This window comes from Penicillium argentinense, assembly GCF_028826775.1.
Source record: "Penicillium argentinense strain IBT 30761 chromosome Unknown utg000004l_segment0_segment0, whole genome shotgun sequence".
Taxonomy (NCBI): Eukaryota; Fungi; Ascomycota; class Eurotiomycetes; order Eurotiales; family Aspergillaceae; genus Penicillium; species Penicillium argentinense.
In genome coordinates, this window is record NW_026622663.1 from 1,880,523 (window position 1) to 1,906,232 (window position 25,710).

General features: G+C 53.3%; 8 protein-coding genes across 8 annotated transcripts; 3 read left to right on the forward strand and 5 right to left on the reverse strand.

Moving 5' to 3' along the window:
- Positions 1 to 1,292: 1,292 nt before the first annotated feature.
- N7532_003614 (uncharacterized protein) lies at positions 1,293 to 2,110 on the reverse strand (the record flags this gene model as incomplete). The annotated part of the gene is made up of 2 exons (XM_056616108.1): positions 1,293 to 1,530; positions 1,815 to 2,110. 2 exons carry the CDS (start codon positions 2,108 to 2,110, stop codon positions 1,293 to 1,295), a joined length of 534 nt encoding a protein of 177 aa, XP_056476465.1.
- A 505-nt stretch (positions 2,111 to 2,615) lies between these two features.
- N7532_003615 (uncharacterized protein) lies at positions 2,616 to 2,804 on the forward strand (the record flags this gene model as incomplete). The annotated part of the gene is made up of 1 exon (XM_056616109.1): positions 2,616 to 2,804. The coding sequence occupies one exon, from the start codon at positions 2,616 to 2,618 to the stop codon at positions 2,802 to 2,804; it is 189 nt and encodes a 62-aa protein (XP_056476466.1).
- Positions 2,805 to 3,804: 1,000 nt separating this feature from the next.
- On the reverse strand, positions 3,805 to 5,189 carry N7532_003616 (uncharacterized protein; the record flags this gene model as incomplete). Its single annotated transcript, XM_056616110.1, has 6 exons — positions 3,805 to 4,222; positions 4,281 to 4,361; positions 4,430 to 4,552; positions 4,604 to 4,794; positions 4,856 to 4,972; positions 5,040 to 5,189. 6 exons carry the CDS (start codon positions 5,187 to 5,189, stop codon positions 3,805 to 3,807), a joined length of 1,080 nt encoding a protein of 359 aa, XP_056476467.1.
- Positions 5,190 to 6,782: 1,593 nt separating this feature from the next.
- Positions 6,783 to 13,697, reverse strand: N7532_003617 (acetyl-CoA carboxylase ACC1; the record flags this gene model as incomplete). Its single annotated transcript, XM_056616111.1, has 3 exons — positions 6,783 to 8,923; positions 8,953 to 13,483; positions 13,545 to 13,697. The coding sequence occupies 3 exons, from the start codon at positions 13,695 to 13,697 to the stop codon at positions 6,783 to 6,785; spliced, it is 6,825 nt and encodes a 2,274-aa protein (XP_056476468.1).
- Positions 13,698 to 18,147: 4,450 nt separating this feature from the next.
- nde1 (nuclear distribution protein NudE) lies at positions 18,148 to 19,916 on the reverse strand (the record flags this gene model as incomplete). The annotated part of the gene is made up of 2 exons (XM_056616112.1): positions 18,148 to 19,614; positions 19,677 to 19,916. Coding segments are annotated over 2 exons (1,707 nt in total), but the record flags the coding sequence as incomplete, so codon positions are not given.
- A 937-nt stretch (positions 19,917 to 20,853) lies between these two features.
- On the forward strand, positions 20,854 to 22,203 carry N7532_003619 (cysteine hydrolase family protein; the record flags this gene model as incomplete). Its single annotated transcript, XM_056616113.1, has 4 exons — positions 20,854 to 20,960; positions 21,022 to 21,446; positions 21,509 to 21,640; positions 21,701 to 22,203. 4 exons carry the CDS (start codon positions 20,854 to 20,856, stop codon positions 22,201 to 22,203), a joined length of 1,167 nt encoding a protein of 388 aa, XP_056476470.1.
- Positions 22,204 to 22,736: 533 nt separating this feature from the next.
- On the reverse strand, positions 22,737 to 23,370 carry N7532_003620 (TRAPP subunit TRS20; the record flags this gene model as incomplete). Its single annotated transcript, XM_056616114.1, has 2 exons — positions 22,737 to 23,100; positions 23,180 to 23,370. 2 exons carry the CDS (start codon positions 23,368 to 23,370, stop codon positions 22,737 to 22,739), a joined length of 555 nt encoding a protein of 184 aa, XP_056476471.1.
- A 641-nt stretch (positions 23,371 to 24,011) lies between these two features.
- On the forward strand, positions 24,012 to 25,352 carry N7532_003621 (splicing regulator NSRP1-like domain-containing protein; the record flags this gene model as incomplete). Its single annotated transcript, XM_056616115.1, has 1 exon — positions 24,012 to 25,352. The coding sequence occupies one exon, from the start codon at positions 24,012 to 24,014 to the stop codon at positions 25,350 to 25,352; it is 1,341 nt and encodes a 446-aa protein (XP_056476472.1).
- Positions 25,353 to 25,710: the final 358 nt, after the last annotated feature.

The following is a 25,710-nucleotide window of genomic DNA, read 5'->3' on the forward strand; positions in this document are numbered from 1 at the left end:
AGGGACCTGCTAGCTACAAATCAGTCACGGCGGGTTTGAACCCCTTAGATGAGCTAGTCTTAGTGGCGATAATGGCGCCACTTGGAGCCTGCCACAATGATTTACTTGTGGCTCATGCGGCAGGGGCGGGTTTCTTCAATTTGTGCGTGTCAGTTAAAATTCCGCATGATCGGGGGGAGATTTTTGGGGGCTTGTCTGGCCCCGCTTCTAGCCGACCATTGGCGACTATTCTACTATTAGACACTATTTCTTGATGGAATTGGTCTAGAGCTTTTCACTAAGTATTTCTGCTGTAGTATTAGAATGCCCATTTGCCTCGCTCCATCCATGGGCTCTTGGGCATAGCAAAGCTGATATAACCTCGTATAAAATACATCGTAGCAGGAAATCCCAGCACCGCAAATATGAGAACAGATGTTATAGTATACAATATAGCCTAAGGATAGAACCCAAATCGAAGCAGGGGCCATGGATACCGTACCGAACAACACACTCGGCATATCAGGGTCGCGATCTGATTAGATTGATTACTCCACGCGATCCGGAAACCTCCGACGCTTGGCACCGTGACTAACCAATTCAGGCAAATCCGGCCTAGTCTTCTGCTGCAGCTTACTGGGCAAGCTGTAGAGTTTAAGCTAAATATCCCTGACCAGTCACCGATTGAGATTCTTGGCAAACGTTCTCTTCTTCGGCGCGATCTAACCGAGTCGGTTCGAGTCAGGATCGGACAAGATCGATAGCAATAACCATTTCATATTCATCACACCCCAAGCTCCAAAAATTGCATAAATATTCGGCCTGGGCGAAGCTCGAAAGTCCTGAGGATGGTATGGACACGTTCGAGTACTCGATTTTCACGTCTCGTCGGTGTGGATCCACCGTGGGTTCGGTTGCGGCGGCACGAGGGCGATAGTAATACACGGGGAATTGTCACGCTAAAAATCGATCGAACTTCAAGAAATATCTGAGACAACCTGACTCCAAACGGCCGTCTGAAAACCTTTCAGAAACTGTGTAAAAGCAGGAGAAATCGAGAAAGTAAATGGCGGCGGGAGGGTGGCGGTATCACACGAGTAAGGTCATCATTGGTCTGTGCCGGCGTCGGGGAGAGAAGAGGGTTCAAGATTCGGCGGCAGAACAGTGGTGGTGTATGCGGTCTGAATTCATTGCATATCATCGGTTTCGGGGTTCAGCTCGGGGTTGGGTCATTCCTCCAGGAAAATCTGTATCATCCGGCTAACAGAGGATGAGATGACCCCAAGGTGCTCCTCGTTCGGAAAATTGAAGCCTCAAACGACATTGGAATTGCTACAATTGTCCAGGATCGTCAGAAGGCTGTTGATGTTGTTCATCATCTGCATGGGTCGGGCGGTTTTCTTGCGGACCTCGTAGTCCTCGGGCGATTCATCATGCCACCGGGGGGGATACTGTTCATACCTGCCCGTAAAGAGGATCAACAAATGAATCTTGTCCTTGAGGGGTTCTTTGCCCTCTTTCTCCATGCATTCCTTCAACCGGTCCGTCGGGCTGTTCGCAAAGAATGCGTTGAGCTTGAACGGCCCCCGGAAAAGTGTGGAGGACAGTCCTCCGTATACATGGCCATACGGAAAACCCCCGGGAAACGGTCTTTGATAGCCGGGCGGACACAGTTGATGATGAAGCCCAAGAACTGGTCCGCTTTGTCTCCGGTGGTCTTGGGCTTGTACCGGGCGAGATCTTGGAACCGCCGCACATCATCCAGCAATTCCCATTGACCGAATATCCGATAGCGACAATGAAAAACCCGCCGATCCATCGCGATTAGAGCTCACGCCTCCATGCGGACTCGCTGGCAGTCACGAACAGGGTGTTTCCATCCACCATATAGCGAGTAGTAGTTTGTGTTAGCTATGCTCTGCTGGGCCAGGATAGACTCTTTCGTTAAGATGATGCGCTTGCACTCACATGATGGAGATGGGATGGCCATCTGGGGGGCCGTGGTCCTGCCACTGTAGTGGCCAGGAGACTTGAACGTGGTATTGACGCTCGCCGGCGTCGTCCAGGTAGAACTGCTGCGAGTTAGGGACCCGGACCGTGGCGTCCCCATACCCGAGGTTAGTGGCTTCATTCGTGGCTCTTTCGGTGTGTGTCCTTTGCTGAACTGCGAATTTTGTCAGGAGTCCGAAAACGACGCACTGCTGGTCGCTGAGGGAATAGGAGGAGAGAAGGGAGTGCCTGTCCTCTCTATTTTCTGCCTGGTCCCCCCGGCTACAATCTACATGAAAATCGCAGTTGAACGGCGATGCTATTGCCTTTGGAATGAGCATGTCAACGAAGTTCATATCTTTCTATTTAACTAAGTCCATCCTCATCCACCTACTCTATAGTTCTTGTCAGGGTCCACACTAACCCCAAGCGGTCTTTCGCAGCGCCGCTCACCCGCCACTCACAGCCTCGCTTCTGTGCCCGGGCGGGGCGCAGTCAGGCCCCCAGCACTTCGTCTTTACATAAACCCCAAGGCTGCCCACACAGGAATTCTAGACATATCGACCCCTCCCTCCTACCGACCGCCGACTCTCAACATTCATCCGATCACGAAGCCCCGTGTCAGTACGTCTACTACATCAGCCACCATGGGTGCCTGGTATACACGGCCACTCGAATGGGTCGGCACTCGGCGATCAAAGTCCAAGAGCCGCAATTACTGGAAGCGAGTAAGGGCGCGTGAACGCGAGCTCCGTCGGCAGCAGAATGGTGAGGCTACGCATGATAAGAAGTGGTATTTTGATCCGTTTAATCGATTGAATACGCGGTGGAAGTGAAGTCAACCGATCAGAATTGATGTACCCGGAGGTGCAAGAGAAGCTGCGCGAGGAACAGAACGCCTATCACCAAAGCCCATAAGGGTGAAAGGTCATTATACATCATCAGCATCTTCCGCCATCTTCACACCATATCGAACTTGAACGATGCGAACCGGTATGGGTACGGCTGTCTCGAGCTCGCATGTCCATCAAACCCACGAGGCGCCCTGTCCTCGAAAAGACCGGTCAATCGCAGGTGGACAACTTAGTCCAGCTCCATTCCAACAGCTTCCAGGCTCCAATATGTTTGGTTTAACTGCCATGGCCTCGAGGCTTGCGTGGGCGTTGACCCTATTCCTATCCTGTAGGAAAGATGACTCCCTCTCAGACTCGGGAAGGAGATAATTCTGCATTCCATGTATACGGATACTCTTCTTGATCATTTGAATGAACAGCTGAACGCCTTTAATTCGGCACCGTATCATTTGACGCTATCGAATCACAGCCACAATAGTCACATTCAAGTGCTGCCTACTCTGCGGCCGATAGAACCAAGCGATTGGCTGCTTCATTTCACAGTTGACCTTAACTGCTAGCATATTGGTGATACCTGACGAGCGCCTGTCGTGAGAAGCGCTCAGAACCATCTACCAGGTTTTAACGGAAAGGCGTGGCCAGGGGCAAACGTCGATAATCCAACACAAGCAATCACCAAATAGACATTTCAGGAGGCGGGTATGATACATTTCTACGGCCCGTCCATACAATCCGCAACGGAACGGCCGAATCTTCCTCGCGTCAACTGGGATAACTGTTACTGCTGCCAAGATGGAATGAAAGTGACCAAATGAATGCCATGTCAAGGGTATCTATAATATGTACACGAGACCCCACTTAATGCAAAACAAACGCTAAAACCAAAACCATTAATAAAACACAAGAAAATAAAAGAGAGAAAAGAGAGATTAAATGTAATACAAACCCCCTCCCAATCACTCACGTTCAATCAATCAATCAATCAATCATAAGCAACAACAACCTGCCGACTAACAACAATATCCGCTTGACCAAGCATCTGCCCATTCTCCAAAATCTCCTTCTGACTCTCCCCATCACTCGAGCCAAGGCGGGTATGATCGACCTCAGCAGTAGTATGATTGAGATGCTTCCCGCTCTCAAGCTCATAGTTGCGCGAAAACATAGCGCCGCCACGGCTGTTGAAGCGGGAGTTGGAGTTACCGTACTTGTAGTCGGAGGTTTTGCGGTCACGTAGCACGCGGAAGAGAGGGCGCAGCGTTGCGATGTTGCCGACCATCATCCCGATTCCGTTTTCTGCGAAGCCCCAGATTACTACGTTTGCGACTTCGTAGAGGTAGTCTGTTTGACTGGTAAGGGCGACAGTGTATTTTAGGCGGATGCAGGCTGAGAGGGAGGCGCTGGTAGGTAGTGGTTAGTTTTGTTTATCTGGGGCGGGGAGGGAGAGGGGCTAAGTACAAAACTCCTAGGCCCATTAGGCCGATGATGGAGATTTTGGTGTTGCGGTTGATTTGGACGTTCCATAGCAGCGGGACTGGTCTGTATTGGTGTTAAAATTGATTTCCTTGGTCGTGTTGTTGTGTAGAATTTGCTTGGGTAAGACGTACAGGAATGCAGTGACCCAATCGGTTAAGATATTGACAGCTGTGCAGGCGTAGTACACATCGGCGAGCACGTAACTTGGTTGGCAGTGGCCTCCGTTCGCGAGAGCCTCGGCGTCCCAGGCAGCGCTGTATTTGGGTTAATACCTTTTCAGCGAGGAGTGGCTGCGGAATACTTACTCCACGGGGATACAATTGATCAGAATGAAGATCAATGCGATAATATTCATCACCACGAAGAATGCGATGACGACGTATTGCACGTAGACGTAGATCTTTCGTCCCTCGGCCACGCGAATCAGCATCCAACTGATGCTGAGCTTGATCGGGATAATGGCTGCGCAGTAGCCGACTTCAAAGATGAGGAAGAACTAGTCGAAGACATGGATCAGCGTCGTCCTGGATAGTCGTTAGGCGAAGAGCAGCACTCACCTTCTGTGCCTCGGTGCTGTACTTTTCATTGCCCGGCTTGGCGAGTGTCGAAGTATGCGCGCCAATCCCATTGAATGCTCCTCCAAGACATCCAGCCACAAGCACGGAGAATGGTACCTGTAGACATTGCACATATTAGTCGATCGTTCTGGGTACAGTCTCTCCCAGTGATAATGATACTAACCAGCGCCGCAGTCATAATCCAATCCTCCACCCCCCACGACTTCCGACTCAACCTGCAATAAGCGCGCATTCCATATGTCAACAAAGCCAAGATCGTCAACAAGATCGTAGTCCCCGCCAACCCCGGCGCAGCATCCGCATAAACAACCATGATGTCTTTCAATTCTCACTCAGCCCTGTGATACGTCTCAAACATAAGCTCGAGCAAGACGTAAAGTTGTGGAGAGAAAGGAGGCGGACTGTACGGGGTAAAAATCAAATTTTGATATCAGCGTCAGCGTTAGCCCGGGAGGAAGGGGAACGATGGACACTTACCACGTCCAGCTAGCGCGATCATCTCCCTGGCAAGTCTAGACAGTCGGGTAAGAGGTGGGCGGGCGGGTGGAGAGGACCTTCGAGAACACGAGCCAGCCTCAACGAGTACAAGGCTCGTTCCTGATTTTCTGTCGGGTTCTGACGCCTTTGTCCCTTACAAAGGTGGAGTTGCCACGAGCCCAAGTGGAGATCACGCCTTGACCGGAGATGAAGATGTATTTCCGCGTATTGTCCTTCACTGCAGGAGGAATGCAGTTAAATGCTATTGACAGTAATTAGCCGGAGTCGTGCCGTCTGAGTCTACAATAGCTAATTCTGAAGGAATGTGTTCAATCCTCTACCAGCAGGTATATACAGATAGGGTCAGGTATACTAACCATTCGTGTCTGAAGTAAACAGAACCATAAAACCACTCCAGTTCATCCATGTTTCAACCCATCGGCTACCAATCAGCCCGCCAGCTAATCTTCCAATGAAGTAAGTCCACCCAATCCTGCACGGATGTGCGGATAAGAGAAACGCATTGTTCGACCATAGTCCCAAAACCCGAGTCCCAATTTTCAGCCCCGCGTGCCAAATCAGCGGCTCCAATACCATGTCCAGATTCAGGAAGTCTGACCTGCAGATCGGCAGTCCCCACTCAACAGGAAATTGCACCCGCCAGCTTTCGTCGGAAAGCACGATTGGTGCCGGAAAGTCTGCGAGATGCGCTGCTTAGGTTAGGTAGCGCAATCGTACTATTTATTGTAAGATCCAAAGTGAGCAGTGATGCGCAGCGATCCGATCGATCGATCACCCGAAACTTTCGAAATCGATCATGTCAGACTCATTGTCCCCGTGCACTTGCGCAATGTTCCGTGTAGGACCTGCTATCGGTGAGCAACTCGCTTGACTCGGTCCCCACCGTTGTTTCAGGGGCTGTTGACTCGCGGCAGAGACTGAGGCCGGGCTAGTGTGGTCTCGGCTGGACGCTAGAACAAGCTAGCCGGGTCTGCCCTGCTTGGTGGCGGTCGTTAGGGCTTGTCGGATGGGCCACCGGCCACGAATTAGCGGCGTTGGAAAAGAGTCGGCAGAGGATGGTGGCTGACGGATCTCGTCCCGGGGTTGGTTTTCGCAAGTTCGGTAGGCATTAGACATGAGGGCCGTGGCGGACGGCATAGGGCGGTGGCCGAGTACGGCAGTGCATTACACACTTCATGGCTACACTTCTAGTATCTTACGATGACTATTTGAAGTCTATGAACAGATTTTCTGGACAGAATGAAATAATAATGAGCCAATTAAATGTACTGACTATCGATCTCATATACCAAACAAACACCGATGTAATAGGAAAAACCAACAAAATGTAAAACATCAAAGAAAACACATCAAGTCATGAAGAAAAGAGCCTTGTACTCTCATTTTCTCTTCTCGCATCATAGAAAATCTAAGCAGAGCCCAGATACTTCAGTACAGACTCGCGCTCCTCAACAGGAAGCATCGAGAGAACCTGCTGCACACCACGCAGACCACCCTCCTTGTTCCCGATCAAGAGTTGAGCAACCTCAGAAGCAACGCCTTCAGTGCGCAGCAACTCAACCTTAGTCTGGACAGCCTTCTTGTTCTCCTCGTACCACATGGCGACCTTGCGGTCGTCGTGCTCCAGCTCATCATCCAGCATACCGGTCCAGGCATGCAGGGTGCGGAGGTGAGCAGCACGGGGCGACTCGGAGGTGGTGTGGACGCCCTCGGCGGGGATGGCGCCAGCGGCACCAGTGAGTGGGGCCGGGGTAGCGGAGGCGGCGGCCATGCGCTTGACGATCAGCTCCTCGCTCAAACGGCGGCGCAGACGCCAGTAGAAGAAGCGACGAGCGTTTTGCCAGCGCAGGGGTTGACGGATGGTGTTCTTGGCTTGCATGCGGCCGGCACGGTCGTGAAGATCGGCGAACTGAAGGGCGATCTGCAGGTAGACGGGCAGAAGCTGCTCCTCGCGCTCGGCCATCTTGGCCTTGATCTCGCCCAGCTGCTCCTTGCTGAGAGAAGTGTCCGCCAGTGAGCGGCGGAGCTCGCCGTAGGCAGGGTCCAGACGGGCCATGGTGTCCAGCTGCTTGTCGCGGCGGTACTTGATGTTGACGATACCCTCGGGCTCGAGGACACCACCGCGGGACTCCTCGTCGGCGTACATCTCCATCTGGTCGGGGTTGATGGTGGGGTCAACGACGACCCAGGATCCACCACGGAGTTCACCGAAGGGAGGAATGTAGATGAAGATGGGCTGCTCGTACTTGACGAGGGCGTCGACGATGTAGGAACCGTACTTGAGCACCTCGTTGTACATGTCACGCTGACCACCGGAGAAACCACGCCAGTTGGCAAGGATCATAACGGGCAGCTGCTCACCGTTGTTGAAGTCGCGGAGAGCCTGGGCGGTCTTGTAGGCGGAGTTAGGGTACCAGACACCACCGGCCTCCTGGGCGATCATCTCCATGGAGTCGGGGTTGGCAGGGTCGGCCGGGGTGACGTTCTCGACGGAGCGAGTCTCGACGGCAATGACACCCATGGGGATACCACCAAGGCGGGCACGACCAACAACCACAGTGCGGGCCCAGCCACCAAGAGCCTCCTCGAAGGAGTCCTTATCGAACAGACCGGGCAGGAAGCCCTCTTCCTCCTGCTTACCGGCAATCAACCAGCGGGGGTCATAGGCCTGCTTGGCGGGCGGGTAGTAGCCGATATCGCGGTCCCAGTCGTCGGACCAGGGGCGGATTGGGATGGGAGCACCCTTCTTGTCGGGAACGAAGCCCATCCACTCGACGATCTTCTGCACACCTTCGAAGTCATCGTTGGCGGTCATGTGGGAGACACCGTTGTTGTACATGATCTGAGTACCACCCAACTGCAGGTTAGAGGTGTAGACCTCACGGCCAAGCAGCTTGTTGATGGCAGGAGCACCAGTCAGGATGATGGGCTGGCCCTCGACCTGGATGGCACGCTGGCCGAGACGAACCAGGTAAGCACCGATACCAACGGAACGGCAGGTAACCAGGGTGATGGTGAAGATGTCCTCGTAAGCCTTGGAAGTGGCACCGGCAATGAGACCAGAGCCCTTCAGACACTCAACACCAAGACCGTCCTTGGCACCAATCACAGTGGTGATCTTGTGACGCTCCTCGCCATCATCGTGGATGAGCTCAGTGATGACTTCCTTCTTCTTGGCAGCGTCGAAACGCTTCTTGACCTCGGGGGTGAGGTAGAGGTACTTGAAGCCAGCCTCGGGCTTGGCGGCATCGTTCCAGGCGACAGAGAAGTAGGGGATCAGCTCATCGGCCATACCAATACGGGCACCGGAGTTGGCAGACAGATAGATGCGAGGAATACCAAGCTTGCGAGCCAGCTCGGTACACTTGTGGAAGAACTTGTCTTCCTGGGGACCGAAGGAACCAATCTGGAAGGTAATATCGTTGGCGACGATGATGAAGCGACGGCCGCGAGGGTACTCAGGAGTTCGAGCAGTCACGAGCCAACCAACCATACCGTGGGTGTTGGTACCGGGCTCACGGGAGACCTCAACCAAGCTGTCGGTGTCATCTAGAACAAGCTCGCTGTAGTCGATGCACTCGCCAACAGGGGGCGCTGGCTGGCCAGGGAAGGAATCTTCTCAAGGGCACGGGTCCAGCTGTTCTGGAAGGCCTGGCGGAACAGCTCAGGGAAATCGTAGACGTATTGAGTGCCCATCAGGTGAGCCTTGTAACGCTTGGGCTGCAGCCACTCCTTGGTAGGGTAAGGAGTAGAGACCGGGCGCATGTGCATGGAACCCAGCTTGGTGGTACCGCCAATGCTCTGGAAGATCCACTCGCCCTTCTCGGACTTGCGCTCAATGTACAGCTCAACCTGGATGATGAACCCGTAGGTGTTGCTGATGATGACACGGAGAGGGTAGGGCATGCCGGTGGCAGGGTCGGTACACAGGATGCGGATCTCAGCACCGGTGACACGCAGGCGCCACAGGCGACGGCCGAACCGGTCCAGGAAACCAGCCAGTGCCTGCTCGACATCGGTGGGCTGCAGGTTGAAGACGGGGGAGAAGTTGATGAAGATGTGGTTCAGATCGGAGTTGTTGTTGCCAATAATCTCCAGGGCGTCCAGAATGTCGTTCATCAGACGGTCAGCCTCCGAGATCAGATACTCCGCGGTGGGGATATCGTCACGGAGACGACCAGGACGAACGACAGCACGGATGAAGTAGCGCTTGTCAACAGCCTTATCGTTCTCCGGACCCTTGCCGATAGCCTCGTAAACATGGATGTTACGGTTCTCGGTGAAGACGGGCTTGATCTTGAATTTGGAAAGACGGCCCAGCTCAAGCTGGAAGGCCAGTGCAGGCTCGCTGTGACGGATGGACAGATCCTCCTCGTAGGTAGGTCCACGGAAAGTGAAGTAGCCGGGATAAACACCCTCGCGGCCACAGATGAAGGTGACACGGCGGATACGGCGGGAAAGCAGCTCCTCCTTGTTGTCATTCAGGATCTTCTGCATCTGGCTAACGAGCTGGGAGTCGTCTAGGTCCTCAATGTCGCGGATAGCGATGTTGCAGACACCGGTCAGCTCGTTGTCGTTCTCGGTCTTGACGGCGGGACGGCGCTTGCCCTCCAGGTTGGCGATCAGACCAGCATCGGCACGCTTGGCGGTGCCAACCTTAGGGAAGGCCTCCAGAGCCTTGGCCAGGTGCTCCTCAGCATCTTCCAGGTACTGGACGGGAATGATGGCACCCTTGCGGACAGGGTCGGTGGAGGGGTCATTGACCATGTAGGACATGTCGCTGATGGAGTTGATGCGCTTGAAGGGGTTGGTCTCGGCGGTAGGAGTGCCAGGAGTAGAGGGCTGAGTAGAGGAGAGGGAGCCGAACTCGGGCTGACCCAGCTTGCCCAGGGTGAAGTCCCAGGACAGGAAGGGAGGCTCATTGGAGGCGTTGTACTCGATATCCTTGAGGGTGTAGGCACGGTAGGCACGGCGGACGTAGACCTCCAGAGCGGCGAGGGTGACCCAGGGGTCCTGGTGAACAAAGAAGCGAGGCAAGACATCGAAGACGGTGTACTTGGAGTCAACAACCTCCTTCAGGGCACCGAAGTCGGGCTCACGGTGCTCCCAGCCGGTCTCACCGTAGCGGGACTCGACAACGGAAGAGCGCAGGATGTGCTCCATCTGGGACAGACGCTCCTCCAGGGAAGGCAGAGCACACTGGATGAGAACCTCACGGGCCTTGAGGGTGACCTTGGCGGCGGCACGAGCCTCAAGCTCGGTCAGCTTCTTCAGGATGGGCTTGAAGTGCTTGCTGACATTGCCGACGTTGGGCTGGTTGGGGCGGTACATGTCCAGTATGGCAAGGACCAGGTTGTTCTTGGAACCAATTCGGCTGTGGGAGAGGACGGTGTGGACAACGCTGGTGATGTCCTCCTTGTTTTCCTCACGGAGCTTCAGAATGACATCCTCGTCACGCTTGGTGCCGGTGGAGAACAGCTTCTCAACCACGTAGTATTGCTCGAGCAGACCAATGAAGACATTGTACTCGTTGGTCTTCAGGCCGTCCAGGTACTTGTTGATAACCTGGACCAGAGGCAGAAGAGTGGTCTTGAGGATCTCCGCATCACCAGGGTTGACGTTCTCCTCGATGAACTTGGAGATGGTCTTCTGAAGCTGCTTGGCAGGGAACTCAGCCTTCCGAGCCTTGGCCTTGTCGACAACGTTCTGGAGCTGGGCGTCAAGCTTCTGGGGCATACGCGAGTGCAGAGCCGAGGACTGGGCGTTCCACTCTCCGTAGGGCAGCTCAGGGTTGCGGAGGACCTCGACGAGCTCCTTCAGGGTAGCACCCATGATGACCTGGTTATCGAAACCGCGCAGGATGTTCTGCAGAATGGTGTGGAGCAGGAAGAAGCGCTGAGGAGGCTTAGCACCAACCACAACAGGCGGGCCCATCTCAGGGAGCTGGCCAGTGAAGGGGTGGGCGTGCTTGACACGGGAGGGATCATCCAGAGCAAGGATACCAAGAATATCACCAGCCTCCAGGGTGGCACCGGGCTGCTTAATGAGCTGGACGATACCATCCTCCTGGGCGATCAGGGGCATGTACATCTTCATGACCTCAACTTCGGCGTAGGCTTGACCGGCACGGACATGCTCGCCATTCTCGAGAGTGAACTTCACCAGCTTACCGGGGGAGGGAGAGCGGAGCTGGGTGGGGTCGTTCTCCTGCTCCAGAAGGCAGGTCTTGCCATCGACACTGAGACGAGTGGCAGCGGGCTCCTCCTTCCAGTAGACGTTGTGACTGCGGCCATTGAGCAGAACCAGCAGACCACCGTCGGCCAGAGCACGGACACCAACGGAGCACTTGGAGCCGTTGATGAACAGGTGGTAGCTGTCCAGACCAGCACGGGTAGCCGTGAACTTGTAGCGGTAACCTTCGTAGATGAAGTCAACAGGGAAAACAGTCTTCAGGACGTCCTTGGAAGGCACCTGACCCTTCTCCAGACCCTTACGGTACTCCTCAACACCAGCCTCGCTAGCAAGGTGGGCCTTGGTGACAGCACCGCAAATGGTGGCAATGATCGGGTCGGGACGCTCAGCAGTCAGCTTGTTAGAGATCAGCTGATCCAACCAGCCAGTAGTGATGGTGTTGTCCTCGAAAGCGGGAGTCTCGAGCAGCTTGATGAGGTACTCGACGGTGGTACGGAAATCACCACGAATGCTCAATTCCTTCAGAGCAACAACCATGTGCTTTCGCGAGGCGGAACGGTTCTCACCGTAGGCGAAAATGTGACCGAATTGACTGTCGGAGAAGCTGTGAATACCACCGGAGGTACCGACGGAGAAGTAACCCCACACGTTGGACGAACTGCGGAAGTTCAGCTCGTGCATAGTACCGCTGGAAGGCTTGAAGCCTTCGCCGGGATCTTCGGAGGTGATACGGCAAGCGGTGGTGTGGCCCTTGGGCTGGGGACGACGCTGGATCTGGAAGCTCTCCTCGCTGGAGAAGTCGAAGTCGATATCGGAGGAGGTGTTGGGGTCCACACCGTACAGCAGACGAATGTCGCGGATCTGGTGCAGGGGGATACCCATGGCGATCTGAAGCTGGGCGGCGGGCAGGTTGACGCCAGAGACCATCTCAGTCGTCGGGTGCTCGACCTGAAGACGGGGGTTCAACTCGAGGAAGTAGAACTTGTCATCGGCGTGCGAGTACAGGTACTCGACGGTACCGGCAGACACATAACCGACCAGACGACCCAGGCTGACAGCAGCCTTCTCCATGGCCTGGAAAGTGATGGGCTTGGCGATGGTGACGGGGGCCTCCTCGATAATCTTCTGGTGACGACGCTGGACGGAGCAGTCACGTCCGAAGAGGGAGATGTTGTTACCGTACTGATCTGCAAGCAGCTGAACCTCCAGATGGCGGGCGTTTCCGGCCAGCTTCATGATGAAGATGGGCGATCCGGGAATCTCATTGGCGGCCGCGTTGTACAGGGAGATGAAGTCCTCCTCCTTCTCGACCTTACGGATACCCTTACCACCACCACCTTCGGAGGCCTTGACCATGACGGGGAAGCCAATCGACTTGGCCTTCGCCAGACCCTCCTCGGGGGAGAATGTGCAACCTTTGTTGTAGGTCTCATCCTCCACGGTCACAATTCCGTTGGCGTCGATCTTCACGGCCTCAACACCGGTTCCGGACCAGGGGATACAGGGCACACCGGCGTGCTGGGCGACAATGGTAGAGGAAATCTTGTCACCCAGCGAGCGCATCGCTGAGGCGGGAGGACCGATGAAGATGATCTTCTTCGGCGACGCGGCCAGGGACTCGGGTAACCGAGGGTTCTCGGAGGCGTGACCCCAACCGGCCCACACGGCGTGGACATCCATGCGCTCCGCAACATCGACGATCAGCTCGACGTTGGCATAATTATTATTATTCGTTCCACCGGGCACTTCCACGTATTGGTCAGCCATACGGATGTAGTCGGCGTTGGCGTGCAGATCTTCGGGCGTGGCCATCACGGTGAATTGGATGGCACGCTCGTTGCCGAAGGTCTCGTAGGCCCATTTCCGTACGGAGCGGATCTCCTTGACGGCGGCGATACCGTTGTTGGCGATGAGAACCTGTAAGAGGACAACATTAGCAAAACGGCGCTGGAGCAGCCAAGGACAGAGCGGTGCTCACCGAAGTGATGACAGAGTGACCGCCATGCTCAGCGACGAAATCTTTCACGCTGCTCGGGTGCGCTTGATCCAAACTATTGCCACCGATGAAATGTGAGGGGATGTCGTGTTTGGCGGTGCCGTTGACCGGCGCAATACCATTGGGGGCGCCCATGATGGTATGTGTCTCGTATTCAATGGAAATCAGACGAGATCAGGCCCCATGCAGGGATCCGGGCCACTGCTCGATCGAAAATTAAACAGCGCTGCTGGGAAAGGTAATGTACAAGGATGTAAAGTTGCGAACTGCCCGGATTGGTGGAAAGCGCGGGCAACGTGAAGAGAAGAAAGGGGAGGCGCGTGGAGAAGAGAAGATGCCTATAATAGCCCCAGGAGTACCGTCAGCGATCGGAGGTCCGGAGTTTCTTGGTGTTATTTTTTCTTGGTAATGGGGCGCCAGTGGATAGCGAACTGTCCAGTAGGGGCGGAGGATGTAGCGAGTAAGCTGGTCCGCAAACGGAAGAGCTCACGACCAGGCAGAGGATGGCAGGGGATGGCAGGGGATGGAAGGTTGCACTCACGGGGACCACCAGAACCCGGTTTGAGTATACAGAAGGCAATGCAGAGGAACCAGAGGAACTCGTAGAAAAGAAAAGAGTCGCAGAAAAATGATGAGGATGATTTCCGTCCCACTGGGTGGGGTTCCCAACTACTGCCCTGCCAGCCCCAGCGCCGCGGTGACCGCCTGCCGCTCCGAACGGCTGACTGGGGGCCGCGAAGGCCATCCCAACTGCCAACTGCTCCCGTTTGTTGGGCGGTTCCACCCCGGGATGTCCCACCAATTTCCCAATTTTCCCTCGAGATGTTGCAATCCCCCCTATCGCGACTTGGCAATCTCATTTGATTTTGTTGGACTCTGCGAGTGCCTTGGACTTATTTCGATTAAACGAACGCCCTTCAATTTTTATGTGAAAGCTATTCAAAATGGCAAGCACTACGATGCACTACTATCAAAAGTAGAGTCGTATGGTACCGTCACTTATGCAGATCGGACACCGACTCGGCCCCTTCGGACTGCGATCGGGACAATACAAATGCGGTCGGGGCTGGCCAAGTCTGACACGAACTGCCGCCCCATCCTCTCAGCTGAGTCCGGGGCACGCGTACACCTAAGCACCCGCCGGCTAGTGAGATCGTTTAACTTGTTTTCTTCAAGCCTTGCTGTCCATTTGGCTTGAGCAGTTCTTGCACGATGACGTAATAGAATAAAATCTACTCTCACTACCCTCGTAACGTCGTAGCACGATTGTTGCAGATACGATCGCTAGGCTGTCCAAAATGAGGACGCAGGGTCTTGAAACGTGAGATCGACGTTCCTCAAAATGGGCGGTCGTGCCTGGTTCCTGAGGCCCGCCGGTGCAACCTCGCCGGAATTGGAACTGACAGCACCCTTTTGGGCGTGGTGCCTGGGTACAGTAACATGTGAACTCTGGTTCGCAGTACCACGACACAGGATATATATCTTGGTTACGTCACGGGCGATATCACCTCTGCGAATGGGATAAATTATACCCCACAACAAAGGCGCTCCCCTGAGTACTCGCAGTTTTCCCATTCACTCGAGAAACTGGGCGTTACGCCCGTGTCCAAGCATCCTACCGACTGGGAAAGGATCCTTAGGAGCGTCCCGACGGGGCCCCCCCCCCCCCCCCCAGCAGACAGCGTCCAACATCAAGACAATGAAAAACGAGCCATTCAAGACCCAGGCTCTGCTGATCTTCTACGAGCCAGGCGAATCCCGAAGGCCCTTAGTGAAGTGCACTGAGTGGACTTAGTGGACTTTGGAGCGAGCCCTACCTGCTTTTAGAGCGAACGGGTTTATTTTCCAACAATAGATCATACTGTGGGTTGGTGCGCCATTATTGGCTGCTGGTAACACTCTGAAGGACACGGCTTTTTTTTGGAGGGGAGGGGGTCTGGCTCTGGGTTCTGGTATATATATTGCCGTTTGTTAATAGCCACGACAGCACGAGGCCATACGATGTTCTGCTTTCTGGGTTTTTTTGTCCGTGTTGGCTGCCTACCAGTGCTTTCCCTTGATGTTTATGCTCTGCTATCTGTGCCGTCTCGTTGTTAGATGTTCGTGGTTGTTGCTATCTTTGTTTCGAGTAGTAGTAGCTCATGAATGAATGGTCATTCCCGTGTTTTTCGGCCTTTTGTTTAGAGATACCAAGTCCTGAGCGCTTTAGAGGATAAGTGCAATACAAATAGACTTGAACTGTACCTCATAGGGATGTACATAGATGTAGATACTAGATACTTGTAAGTACTGGTAAAATTCCTGGAGGATGTGGAATGGCAACCTCGTGACTCGTCCAAAGCCCGTGACCTGTCTTACTCCACTATCAAAGATATATACTAGGGGAAGCGACGGATGCTTGTTGTATTAGGTGGCGGGCCACCTAGCTATCTAGGAAACTAACGTACGGAACGTCAATACTTTATCCAATATGGAGGAAGTTTGACTGTTGAAGAAGCACCAATGCTACCATCTTCATCAACCTAGCTACAAAATTTTTTTTCCGAGAAAATCTCGAATACAACGGCAAACGGATCGAACCCTTGTAGAATAGGACGGAATCCTCATGCGTCGGCACCGTTGTATTAGAAGGAGCGTATACATTGTATCTACTTCCCATATTCAAGATTCAGTCTGGTTACAACAGGAGATCGTTTATCCCTTCCTCTGTTGTGTGATCCTTACCTCATCAACAGGCATCTGCCCTGGCTAGTAGATTTCCTTTACGCTACCCAGCCCAGTCACCCCAACGGAGGCCGAAGCGGAATGTCTGTATGCTCCGATATATAATACTGTTTGATGAAGATAATGGATATGAGAAGTATGCTTGTATTACTTCTCTTGCTAAATCCTATCTTGATTGTGGGAAGGGATATGTGTGCTACTGGCAGGGAACAATAATCCTTCTGTCTCTTCCTGCGCCTTGGTATCTCATTCCTCCAAGTTACGTGTTGAAAAGTATCGGCTCGGAAATCACATGATTTTACCGCTAGTCTAAGTCTCTCTTGCCGCCCTGTGGGCCGCATCCTCAACTTGCCAGATCGTTAAATTTGTCACAAATAAAGAAGAGTATGAAGTAGCTACACTTGTGGGTTGGGAAACGGGTGGATGGTATCCTTCGTACTGGGAATACACTTATATCTTCCCCCTCTTGCAGTGGATTGACGACTGGCCGGAATATGTTGAGAAGATCCTCGATACCTTGCCGCTGGACGGTGCCATGATGCGGGTTGTCTTTAGTGATCTGGAGTTCTAATGTGAGATAATACCATTTTGACCCTTCTGTCTTTGCCCGATCCCAATAAAAGGACTGATTGGCGTGATTCGATTATGTTATATTCCAACCTAGAGCTTCATAGCTGGGGATTTGTTTGTGCTCCAAGAGAGGCTGATTTTATTTACTTTAAATGAGTGGTTTCCTTTCGAAGGTGCCGTCAGCCTTGATTAAGCGTTGTCAATCCTATGGTGTAGAGAGAATAGCCAGTTTGGTTGGTACCAGGTGACTAGGTAGTAGGCAAGAGGAATTTAGGACAGAATGAGTATATCCTCATAAACACTAGATTAACGCTTGAGGGACTCAAAGCGTATCACTTTGTAGGCAAGGTCTTATCCCCGTAAGATGACCGCTCATTCAGACTCGGTTATGCCAGGCATCTAGGCAGTAATGATCTCAGTGACTTTTCCCTTGACAGGCGGAGACACTAAGGAATATTTATGTTAGTTCAGATCGAGGTTTCGGTGAAATAAAGTAAAAGATAAATTACTATTTTGAAAAGAAGAAATAATAGAGAATGACTTCACGGGAAATTCTTTTTCTTTATACAGAATAAAAGATCCTGGTCGTTAGGCGATGGGTTTAAGAGTAAGGGCTGGAGAGTACAAGCAATGTGATAGTAGATCATTTCTTGGCCCAATAGGCAGCAAAGCGCTTATCGTCGGAAGAAGTGAAACATAGAAAGAAGGGCTGACGTTAGCCAGCCGGAGCATCGGAGGTGAGCGATCAGGGTGCTCCGGGAGAGCTCAGGGCGGCGGGAGGAGTCGATTGTTTCCTGAGGCGGCAGTGTTACCGTCACCTTTTTTTACAACAAAATGAACTACAGTGGAATCAATATGAACATAAGATCTGGGTATTATCAAACGCTTCGCGACGTGAAACGAGATGCTGAGACACAGCTTGGGACGCCTTGAAATCCATCCAAGGCTACAAAAAAGGGCTAAGTAGTAATAGCCAACTAGGGCGCGTGCGCCCGGATCGCTTAGAGTAAAGACGTTCTGTCTCTCGTCCTCCCGCGCATGAGCACCGAAACTGTACATGATGCCGCCGTTACAGCAGGAAAAAAGACCACTATCCAGGTGGCTGCAATGCAAAAAAAAAAAAAAAACCAAAGAAGCAGAAAATGAATATGCAAACCCAATGCTCGCAATCAAGGGAAACGATGTATCGAAAAGATGCCACTAGAAAAAAATATCTATGGAAGCATCAATCAAAATGTCTCGCCCAGATCGTTCACCTGCGTCTTCCGCTCTGTCGGTGGCGGCATCGTACCGGGCCCGATGCTAGTCTTGAAGCTCCGGGGGTGGGGATGGCCGAAACGCCACTCGTCGTGCGCTTCTTCAGGCTCGGGGTGGCTGAAACCGATGGTCGGCGCAACTCTTGGGGAATCCGGGATGTCGTTGGAGTTGATGTGATATCAAGGTCCTCCTCAATGAAGGACATGCCACCAACCGAAGAACCTTGTCCAGCATGGTTGCTGAGAGAGGACCTCGGGCGTCGACTTTCGGTGGTTGGGTTGGTCGAGTAGTGTCCTAGCGGGGTTTTGGCGCCGGGACGGCTTTGCCGACTCTCAGGGCGAGCCCCCACGGGGACGCCAGAGTGAACGCTCTGGCTAAAGGAACTGCGGCTGGAGTAACTGGTCCGGCTGCTTGGACGACTATCCCCCGCAGTCCGAGCCCCAAAGGACTGACGACTTTGTGGAAGGTATGACGGTGTACCTTCGCTATCTCGGACAGATGAGCCAAAGCTGCTGCCGCTCAGTCGTTTACGCGAGCTTCTCCGGACTGTGACGTTTGACGGGACCGGGCTGTCTCCCATCACGGACCCAGCTCGGGAATGAGGAGAGCCCCGGGACGAGGTCTCTGAAGGAGCCGGGAGTCGCGACTTGGCAGACTGGACACGCTCCTCAAGCTTCTGCATCTTACCGATCAAGCCCCGGATTTGACATAGGGAGCCCGATTTGGGCAATGCAGAGGGACGAGGCGCAGCATTACCGTTTGTTCGTGACAAGCTGGCGCGGGACGAAATCAAGGGAGTGGAACGGCCGCCATTGCTGTAGGCCAGTGATGAGGCTCGAGAGTGCACGGGGCGAGGTTGGGTTCGTGCATTGTGCAAGGTCCGAGAGGTGACAGGGTCGGTGCCTGCTGCTCTTTGACGAGGGAATGTGGGGGTTGCATTAATTGATCGGCGCAAACTGGTAGAGGACTCCGAGATAGGAGGTGAAGGAGGAGTGGCGGTGGAGGAGGCCAAGTTTGATTTAGCGGGAGGAGTCGCAAACACTGGCGAAGAGGTCGCCGTACCAGGAGAACGGTCAAAGATCTCCAGCGTATGCGGGGTGGACGGGCTGCGGTATAGGGGAGTCGGCTTGCGACGACGGAACCCTCCATAGCCCTCGGCGTTGCGCAGCTTCTCCTGAACGATCTCCGCTTCAACCTTGAGATCAGACAGCTCATCTCGTAGCCGCTGGTTCTCAATCCGGAGGCCCTCGCGCTCTTGTTCCCCGCTCCGAATTTCCTCCTCAAGGAGCACACCGCGCTCGATGGCAACATTGTATTTGGATTCCATGTCCTCCAGGGACGAAGTGGTGTTCCGGGCCTGTCGTTCAAAATCATCGTTCGCTACCTCGATGTCGCGTAGCTTGAGCTGGAGGGTACGATTGGAGTCGCGAAGAAAGGTGACCTCCTTTTGCAAGTTGTTCTGCGCCGAATTGGCCTCAGACTTAGACTGCTTGTATTTGGTCTGCGACCGAGTCAGTTCTTGCGCTTGGCACTGGAGAGTAAAAAAGCTCAAAAGAATCATACCTTCCACTCGTCCACCTCATACCGCAAAGTATCAACCTTCTCCTTCAGCCCTCGCTCCCGCTTCTCCGAAGCTTCGATGTCCTTTTCCAACTCCGCCTCCAGCTCCCGGCTGGAGACCTGAAAATCGGCCAGCTCCGACTCTAGCTGCTCATACTGAGCCTTGTAGTGTGCGAGCTCATCTTTGTAAGAGCTGCTCGAATGTTGCTTCGGTTCGGTAGGCGCATCTTCGGCGGCAGGCATTCTTCGGGCGTTGGGTGTCTGGGCGCGGGTCGTAATGACGACCGCGAGTCCAGCTTTCAAAGAAAATAATGCAGAGGAGAGCGCAAGAGAATGGGTTCTTCAAGCGTTCGGTCGCCCAAAAAGCCCTCTCAAAGGCTTATGCAGTTGGGTGGCTGGCCAGCGTCAACAACCGTGCGTTGTTGATAAGAGCCCCTCGGCGAGGCGGTGACGCAGAAGATCGGTGTTGTGGAGAGTCGACTTGCACCCTCCACCGGGAGAGCGAGGCAGATGCACGAGAGACGAACAGGCCGAATCCGGCGAGGCCGATGAATTTACCTTTCGAGTCGGCGGGCGACTCTCGCGGTGGAAGGTGGTTGTCGCAAAGGCGGGATCATTGATTAGATCGGGTGTTGATGTTTCGGTCGCACCAGCCAAGCGGTCGTCAGGGGCCAGCTCGGCGCTAGTCCCGGTATGGTGAATATTGTGGCCTTTCTGCCTGATTCTGGCCCGATGGTGGCCTGATTACGGCCTCAGGCAGCACTGGCTGACCCCCGCTAGGCCCCAAAGAGCAAGTCACTCGGATCACCTGCGATCTCGATTCATCCACGTCCTGGGGTCGTTTCTGGGGTATCCCATCGTCCCGAGCGAGGTAAGTGTTGCTCTGTTTCCCGCATTGTTCGAGTCCCTGGAAGGGCGACGGGGTGTCCCACTGCCTTCCCCAGACTTCGATCTGGGGTCGCTATACCCACGCACTGCAATCCTTGGGTCGCAGGTTGATCGTCGAGATTGCTTCCACGCACTTGTTTTCCATCGCCCCTCCAGTTCCCACCGGGCTCCACGACGAGATTCTGCATGAACGGAAGCTTGCCATGAAGATGTGACAGTCAGACTAACCTCTTCCTTTTTCTTCGTGCAGACTGACGACCCGTGAGCGCGTGGCCACCCCGTTTCGCCCGCCATGTCTGATTCCATCGACCTCAATTTGGACGCGCCGAGCGATCTCCAAGACATTCCGGACCTGGCGACTCAATTGATACCTCCTCCGGAAGGAACATACCCTGACAAGTTAGTCTCGAAGGCCCCCTCCTTATTTCGCTTCGTCCCAGCTAACCTTTCCCTTCTCCAGAGCATCCCTACTCGCAGCAGTTCAATCGCATGGCAAGGCCAATGGTTACAATGTGGTCGTCAAATCATCAAGCACGCCTACAGAAAAGAAACCTGGTCGGACAGCCAAAGTATGGCTGCGTTGTGACCGTGGAGGACACTATCGTCCACGCAATGGCCTGACTGAAGAAACACGCAAGCGGCGACGCACCTCCCGTCTGATGGACTGCCCGTTCATGCTCGTTGCAGCTGGAACTCCCGGCATATGGACTCTGACGGTCTTGAATGCGACACATAACCACGGACCAGTTGCCGAGAAGCCCCGGCAAGTATCTCAGCAGAAGGTTCGAAAGGGCCAACTCCCGGCAGTCCCATATGACTGGCCTCATGATGCCACTTTCACACCTTACACGACAGCCCTGGTTCTAATTGATATGCAGAAAGACTGTAAGTTTTTGATGCACCATGCAATTAGCATCGAACAGTACAGTAACTTACGTGTATAACAGTTTGCGCTCCCGGTGGATATCTCGAGTACCAAGGATATGATATCACCGCTGCCCAAGTTCTTATCCCCAAGCTTCAACGATTGTTGCATGCATTCCGCTCCGGAGGATTCCCCGTGTACCACACTCGCGAAGGTAAAACTGTCCACTGCCATACTCAATTCCCATGACTCCATTCACTGACTCTGATGTTAGGACACCGGCCAGATCTTTCTACCCTTTCCAGTCGGGAAAACTATCGCTCTCGCAACAACAGCACCGGCCTGGGTATCGGTTCCCCCGGCCCAATGGGTCGCCTACTTATTCGTGGTGAGATGGGGCACGACACTGTAGATGAGCTTTATCCCCTTCCCGGTGAACCTGTTATTGACAAGCCTGGTCGAGGGGCATTCGCGCACACTGACTTCGAGCTCCTTTTGCGCAACAAAGGCGTCAAGAATCTTGTTATTGCCGGTGTGACCACTGATGTATGCGTGTCAACCACAATGCGCGAGGCCAACGACCGCGGATTCGACTGCGTGCTCCTGGAGGATGGCTCCGCGGCAAGCGAGCCTGCCCTTCACACCGGAACCGTTGAGTCCGTCAAAATGGAGGGCGGCATTTTCGGCTCCATTGCCAAAATCGATGATGTAGTGAACGCTGTCGAGAACTTCAAAGCTGTCACCATGAAGAAGCTGGCTCCTCAAATGACCGTGTGAACTCTGGTCATTTCATTGTTTTTCTTGTTTTTCCTGGGTTATTTTAGCGGTTCCAATTTGGCTCTTCGGAATTGGGAGGAATTGGGTGGCGTTTCGGTGCATGAATTCCTTTTTCTTTTCTGCTGGCTATGGCTATGCACAGCCCCAATTTCAACCTGGATTTCGGGTTCGTTTCTACTTATACTTTTGAGCTTCTTCGCCAGAGCTGTTTAGACAGCTCTTCATTGGAAACAACCAACGTTTTCATTACTTGGTCAAATTCAATTTTTGGCAGAGCCAGGGTGCAAATTGGCCTCGTCAGAATTGATGATCTATCTTGAAAAATGCAGTTCCATTCATCTTGCACTCTATAATTGTAAAGGATTGGGTATCCATAAGGGTTTAGGTTCCACAGTCGAGTAATTAAAAATACTATGCAATAGACAACCCAAAGTTCTATCGACATGAGAGAGACAAAAATCAAATCCCAACGCCACGCTGCATCAACACATGTAACACTGAACTTGCAATCAAAACGCAAGTCACGAGTGATTTCAGAGCCACTTCTTCCCAGCCGCCGTGATCTTCGACCTAAAGACCGGGCTCCGGATTTCCATACCCTGTTTATAGAAGGGGCTCATGGCAGTCTTGACATAGCTCTCATACACCTCATTCATGAACTGGCGGACCGCCTCCTCGGTCTGCGGTGATGTCGGGTTCGCAGCGACGGAGCTAGATGAGGCGCGCGTAGTTGATCCGGCAGCGCCGAGTAAAGACGATGCCCCAAGAGTACTCGTACTTCCGGATGAAGGAAGCTGGGGCGGTTGGTGGAGGAGGAGGAAGCGGGCGCCGCTGGGGGTAAGGAATGCCGAGATGTAGGCCGCGGCGGGAGGGTAGGTGTCGACATGCTTGAGGTACCTGTTTATGTGAATGTTAGATTCAGTGCCCAATGATTTGGGGATTGATCAATGAATATTCGAGGGAGGTTAACACTTACATCCCGCCATTTGTCCACTGCGCTTCTTCCACGATGTCGAGACTGGAGTGGATGATGAATTGGTTCATGTATTGCGCTGTGTCGGGGAAGCGGAAGCGCGCAATGCCATCGCCGCCTCCTTTAGAGGTGCCAAATGCGATATTAAATATCGGCGTATCGGTCGGCGAGAGAATGGTGAAGTAGTACGACATTTTGGCGATTGGGTGCGGAGAATAGACGGAGATTCGAGGGGATCGCCGACTGCCCGCCGTTATTTGGTTATGGTCACGTGATTGTTGAGCTATGGTTTGGTCCGGGAGTACGTCGCGATCTTGTATTGTGCACCAAGCAACACCCGGTTTCATCTGATTAAAGTTCCTGGGAAGATGTATTTAGCCACTGTGAACTGTAATTTTGGATCTACAACACTGAAATATTCAAATTTTGTTGCCTCCATAGTTCCTATCCAAGATATATATTCAGTCTCGTACATGTGGGGAGCAATGTCATCTGGTAGCATGATCTGGTGACTTGAATACAACTCCAAGCACAACAGCATCGAAGTTTCGCAGAACGAGGTGCAAAGTGACTTTAATTAAGAATGGATGTTAAGAGAATACCTGTAATCTTTGCTAATTACTGGTTTCGCTACCTGCGCGTATTCGTCTAATCCCCGCAAAGCCAGTCACATGATTGATAGCCCCTGCTTTATCGCTGCTATCGCAACTTTTGACCGCGAGCCGACGTCACACATCATTCGGCCGCAGCCACCACAACCTTTTGATAATAGCAGTTCTTTGCTACCTGTGCAGCTCAAGAGGATCGCCAAGGTCACAGCGACCACCTCACAATCATGGCACCGCAGTTCTCTACAGGGCTAAACCTTGCCAGCAAGAAGTCAGGCCCAAAACCAGGCAATGCTCTCGGACAGAAGCGCAAGAACACCATATTCGACGACGACTCAGGAGATGAAGAACAGGGAAATGATGGTGAAATCGAAGTTACTACCCTCGGTGGGCTGGACGAACCAGCCCCGAAGCTATCCAAACCGTCCTCGAACGCCGGCCCGCCGTCGAAACGAAAGATGCAATTGGGCACCAGCAAACCTCCCATTAAGCCGTCGACCAAGAGTTCAATATTTGATGATGATGAGGAAGAGGAAGAGGTGAAAGAAAAAGCACAACAGGAGCAAATGCACCTTGGCCTTAACAAGTCGAAGAAACCACTTGGTCATGGGGAGAACTTTTCGAATCTTTCAGCTATACGCAGTAGCGAACAACATGCAAAGGAGGCAGAAGAGTTGGATCCTTCAATTTATTCTTATGATGCTGTGTACGACAGCCTGCACACTAAGCCCGAGAAGTCTGCGAACAAGACGAACAGCGAAGTCCCGAAGTATATGGAAAACTTGCTACGCAGCGCCGAGATCCGCAAGCGAGACCAAATGCGCGCGCGCGATCGCCAGCTTGCCAAGGAACGCGAAGCCGAAGGCGACGAGTTCGCGGACAAGGAAACCTTTGTTACGAGTGCCTACAGAAAACAGCAAGAGGAGAATCGGAAGATGGAAGAAGAAGAGGCCAAGAGGGACAAGGAAGAGGAAGAACGACAGAAGAAGAATGGTGGCGCTGGTATGGTTAATTTCTATCGCGATGTCTTGTCCCGCGGAGAGGAACGACACCAGGAAGTCGTCAAGGCCGCGGAAGAAGCAGCCACCCGGATCAAGGACGGCGAGGCACCAGAAGATACCGCGAAGGATACAGAGGAAAAGACAGAGGACCAGAAGGCAGCTGAACTCAATGCTCAGGGTGCTCGTGTTGCTGTCAACGACGAAGGCCAAGTGGTCGACAAACGCCAACTTTTGTCTGCCGGTTTGAACGTGGCGCCAAAGCCGAAGGCAGCACCAGCCGCGGCTCCCAAGCCTACTACATCTCGACCTACGGGACGACCTGGAGCCAATATGGGTCCTCAGGGCCGTGCTGGCCAGCGTGCTCGTCAGAGCGAAATGATCGCATCGCAACTGGAGGAGCGTGCTCGGCAAGAAGAAGAGGCCGAAGCTGCGAGACAGAAAGAGATTGCCGAGAAGACCCGCAGTTCCAAGGGTTCAGGCGAAAAGTCCAGCGCGAAGGAGCGGTTCTTGGCAAGAAAACGCGAAAAGGAAGAAGCGGCTGCCAGAGAAAAGGCCAATGCGAAGTGAGTTTTATGGATTATTGGAGTGCAACGGTGGCTGCTTGCATTTATGGAGCTTATGAAGATCTGGGTGTATATCGAAAAGGCGTTGAGATATGTTTCTGTCATTGTCATTGAACTTTTAATATAGCACTTGACGGTATAGAGAATTTGATACCTCTGGGAACAACATATGCTCTAGTATCGAGCGGAAATGATGTTTCTGCCTTACCGCCTTACAGCCCGGATTCCAAGGCATACAAAATTCCCTGATTCGGTCCCCGCTCTCATTACTAATCACCGAGTCACCCCGTGCATCGGGCATCGGCAGCGGACCAACCATTTAATCCGCAGCACTCGCTAAGCCCGCCCCACACAAGTCGCAC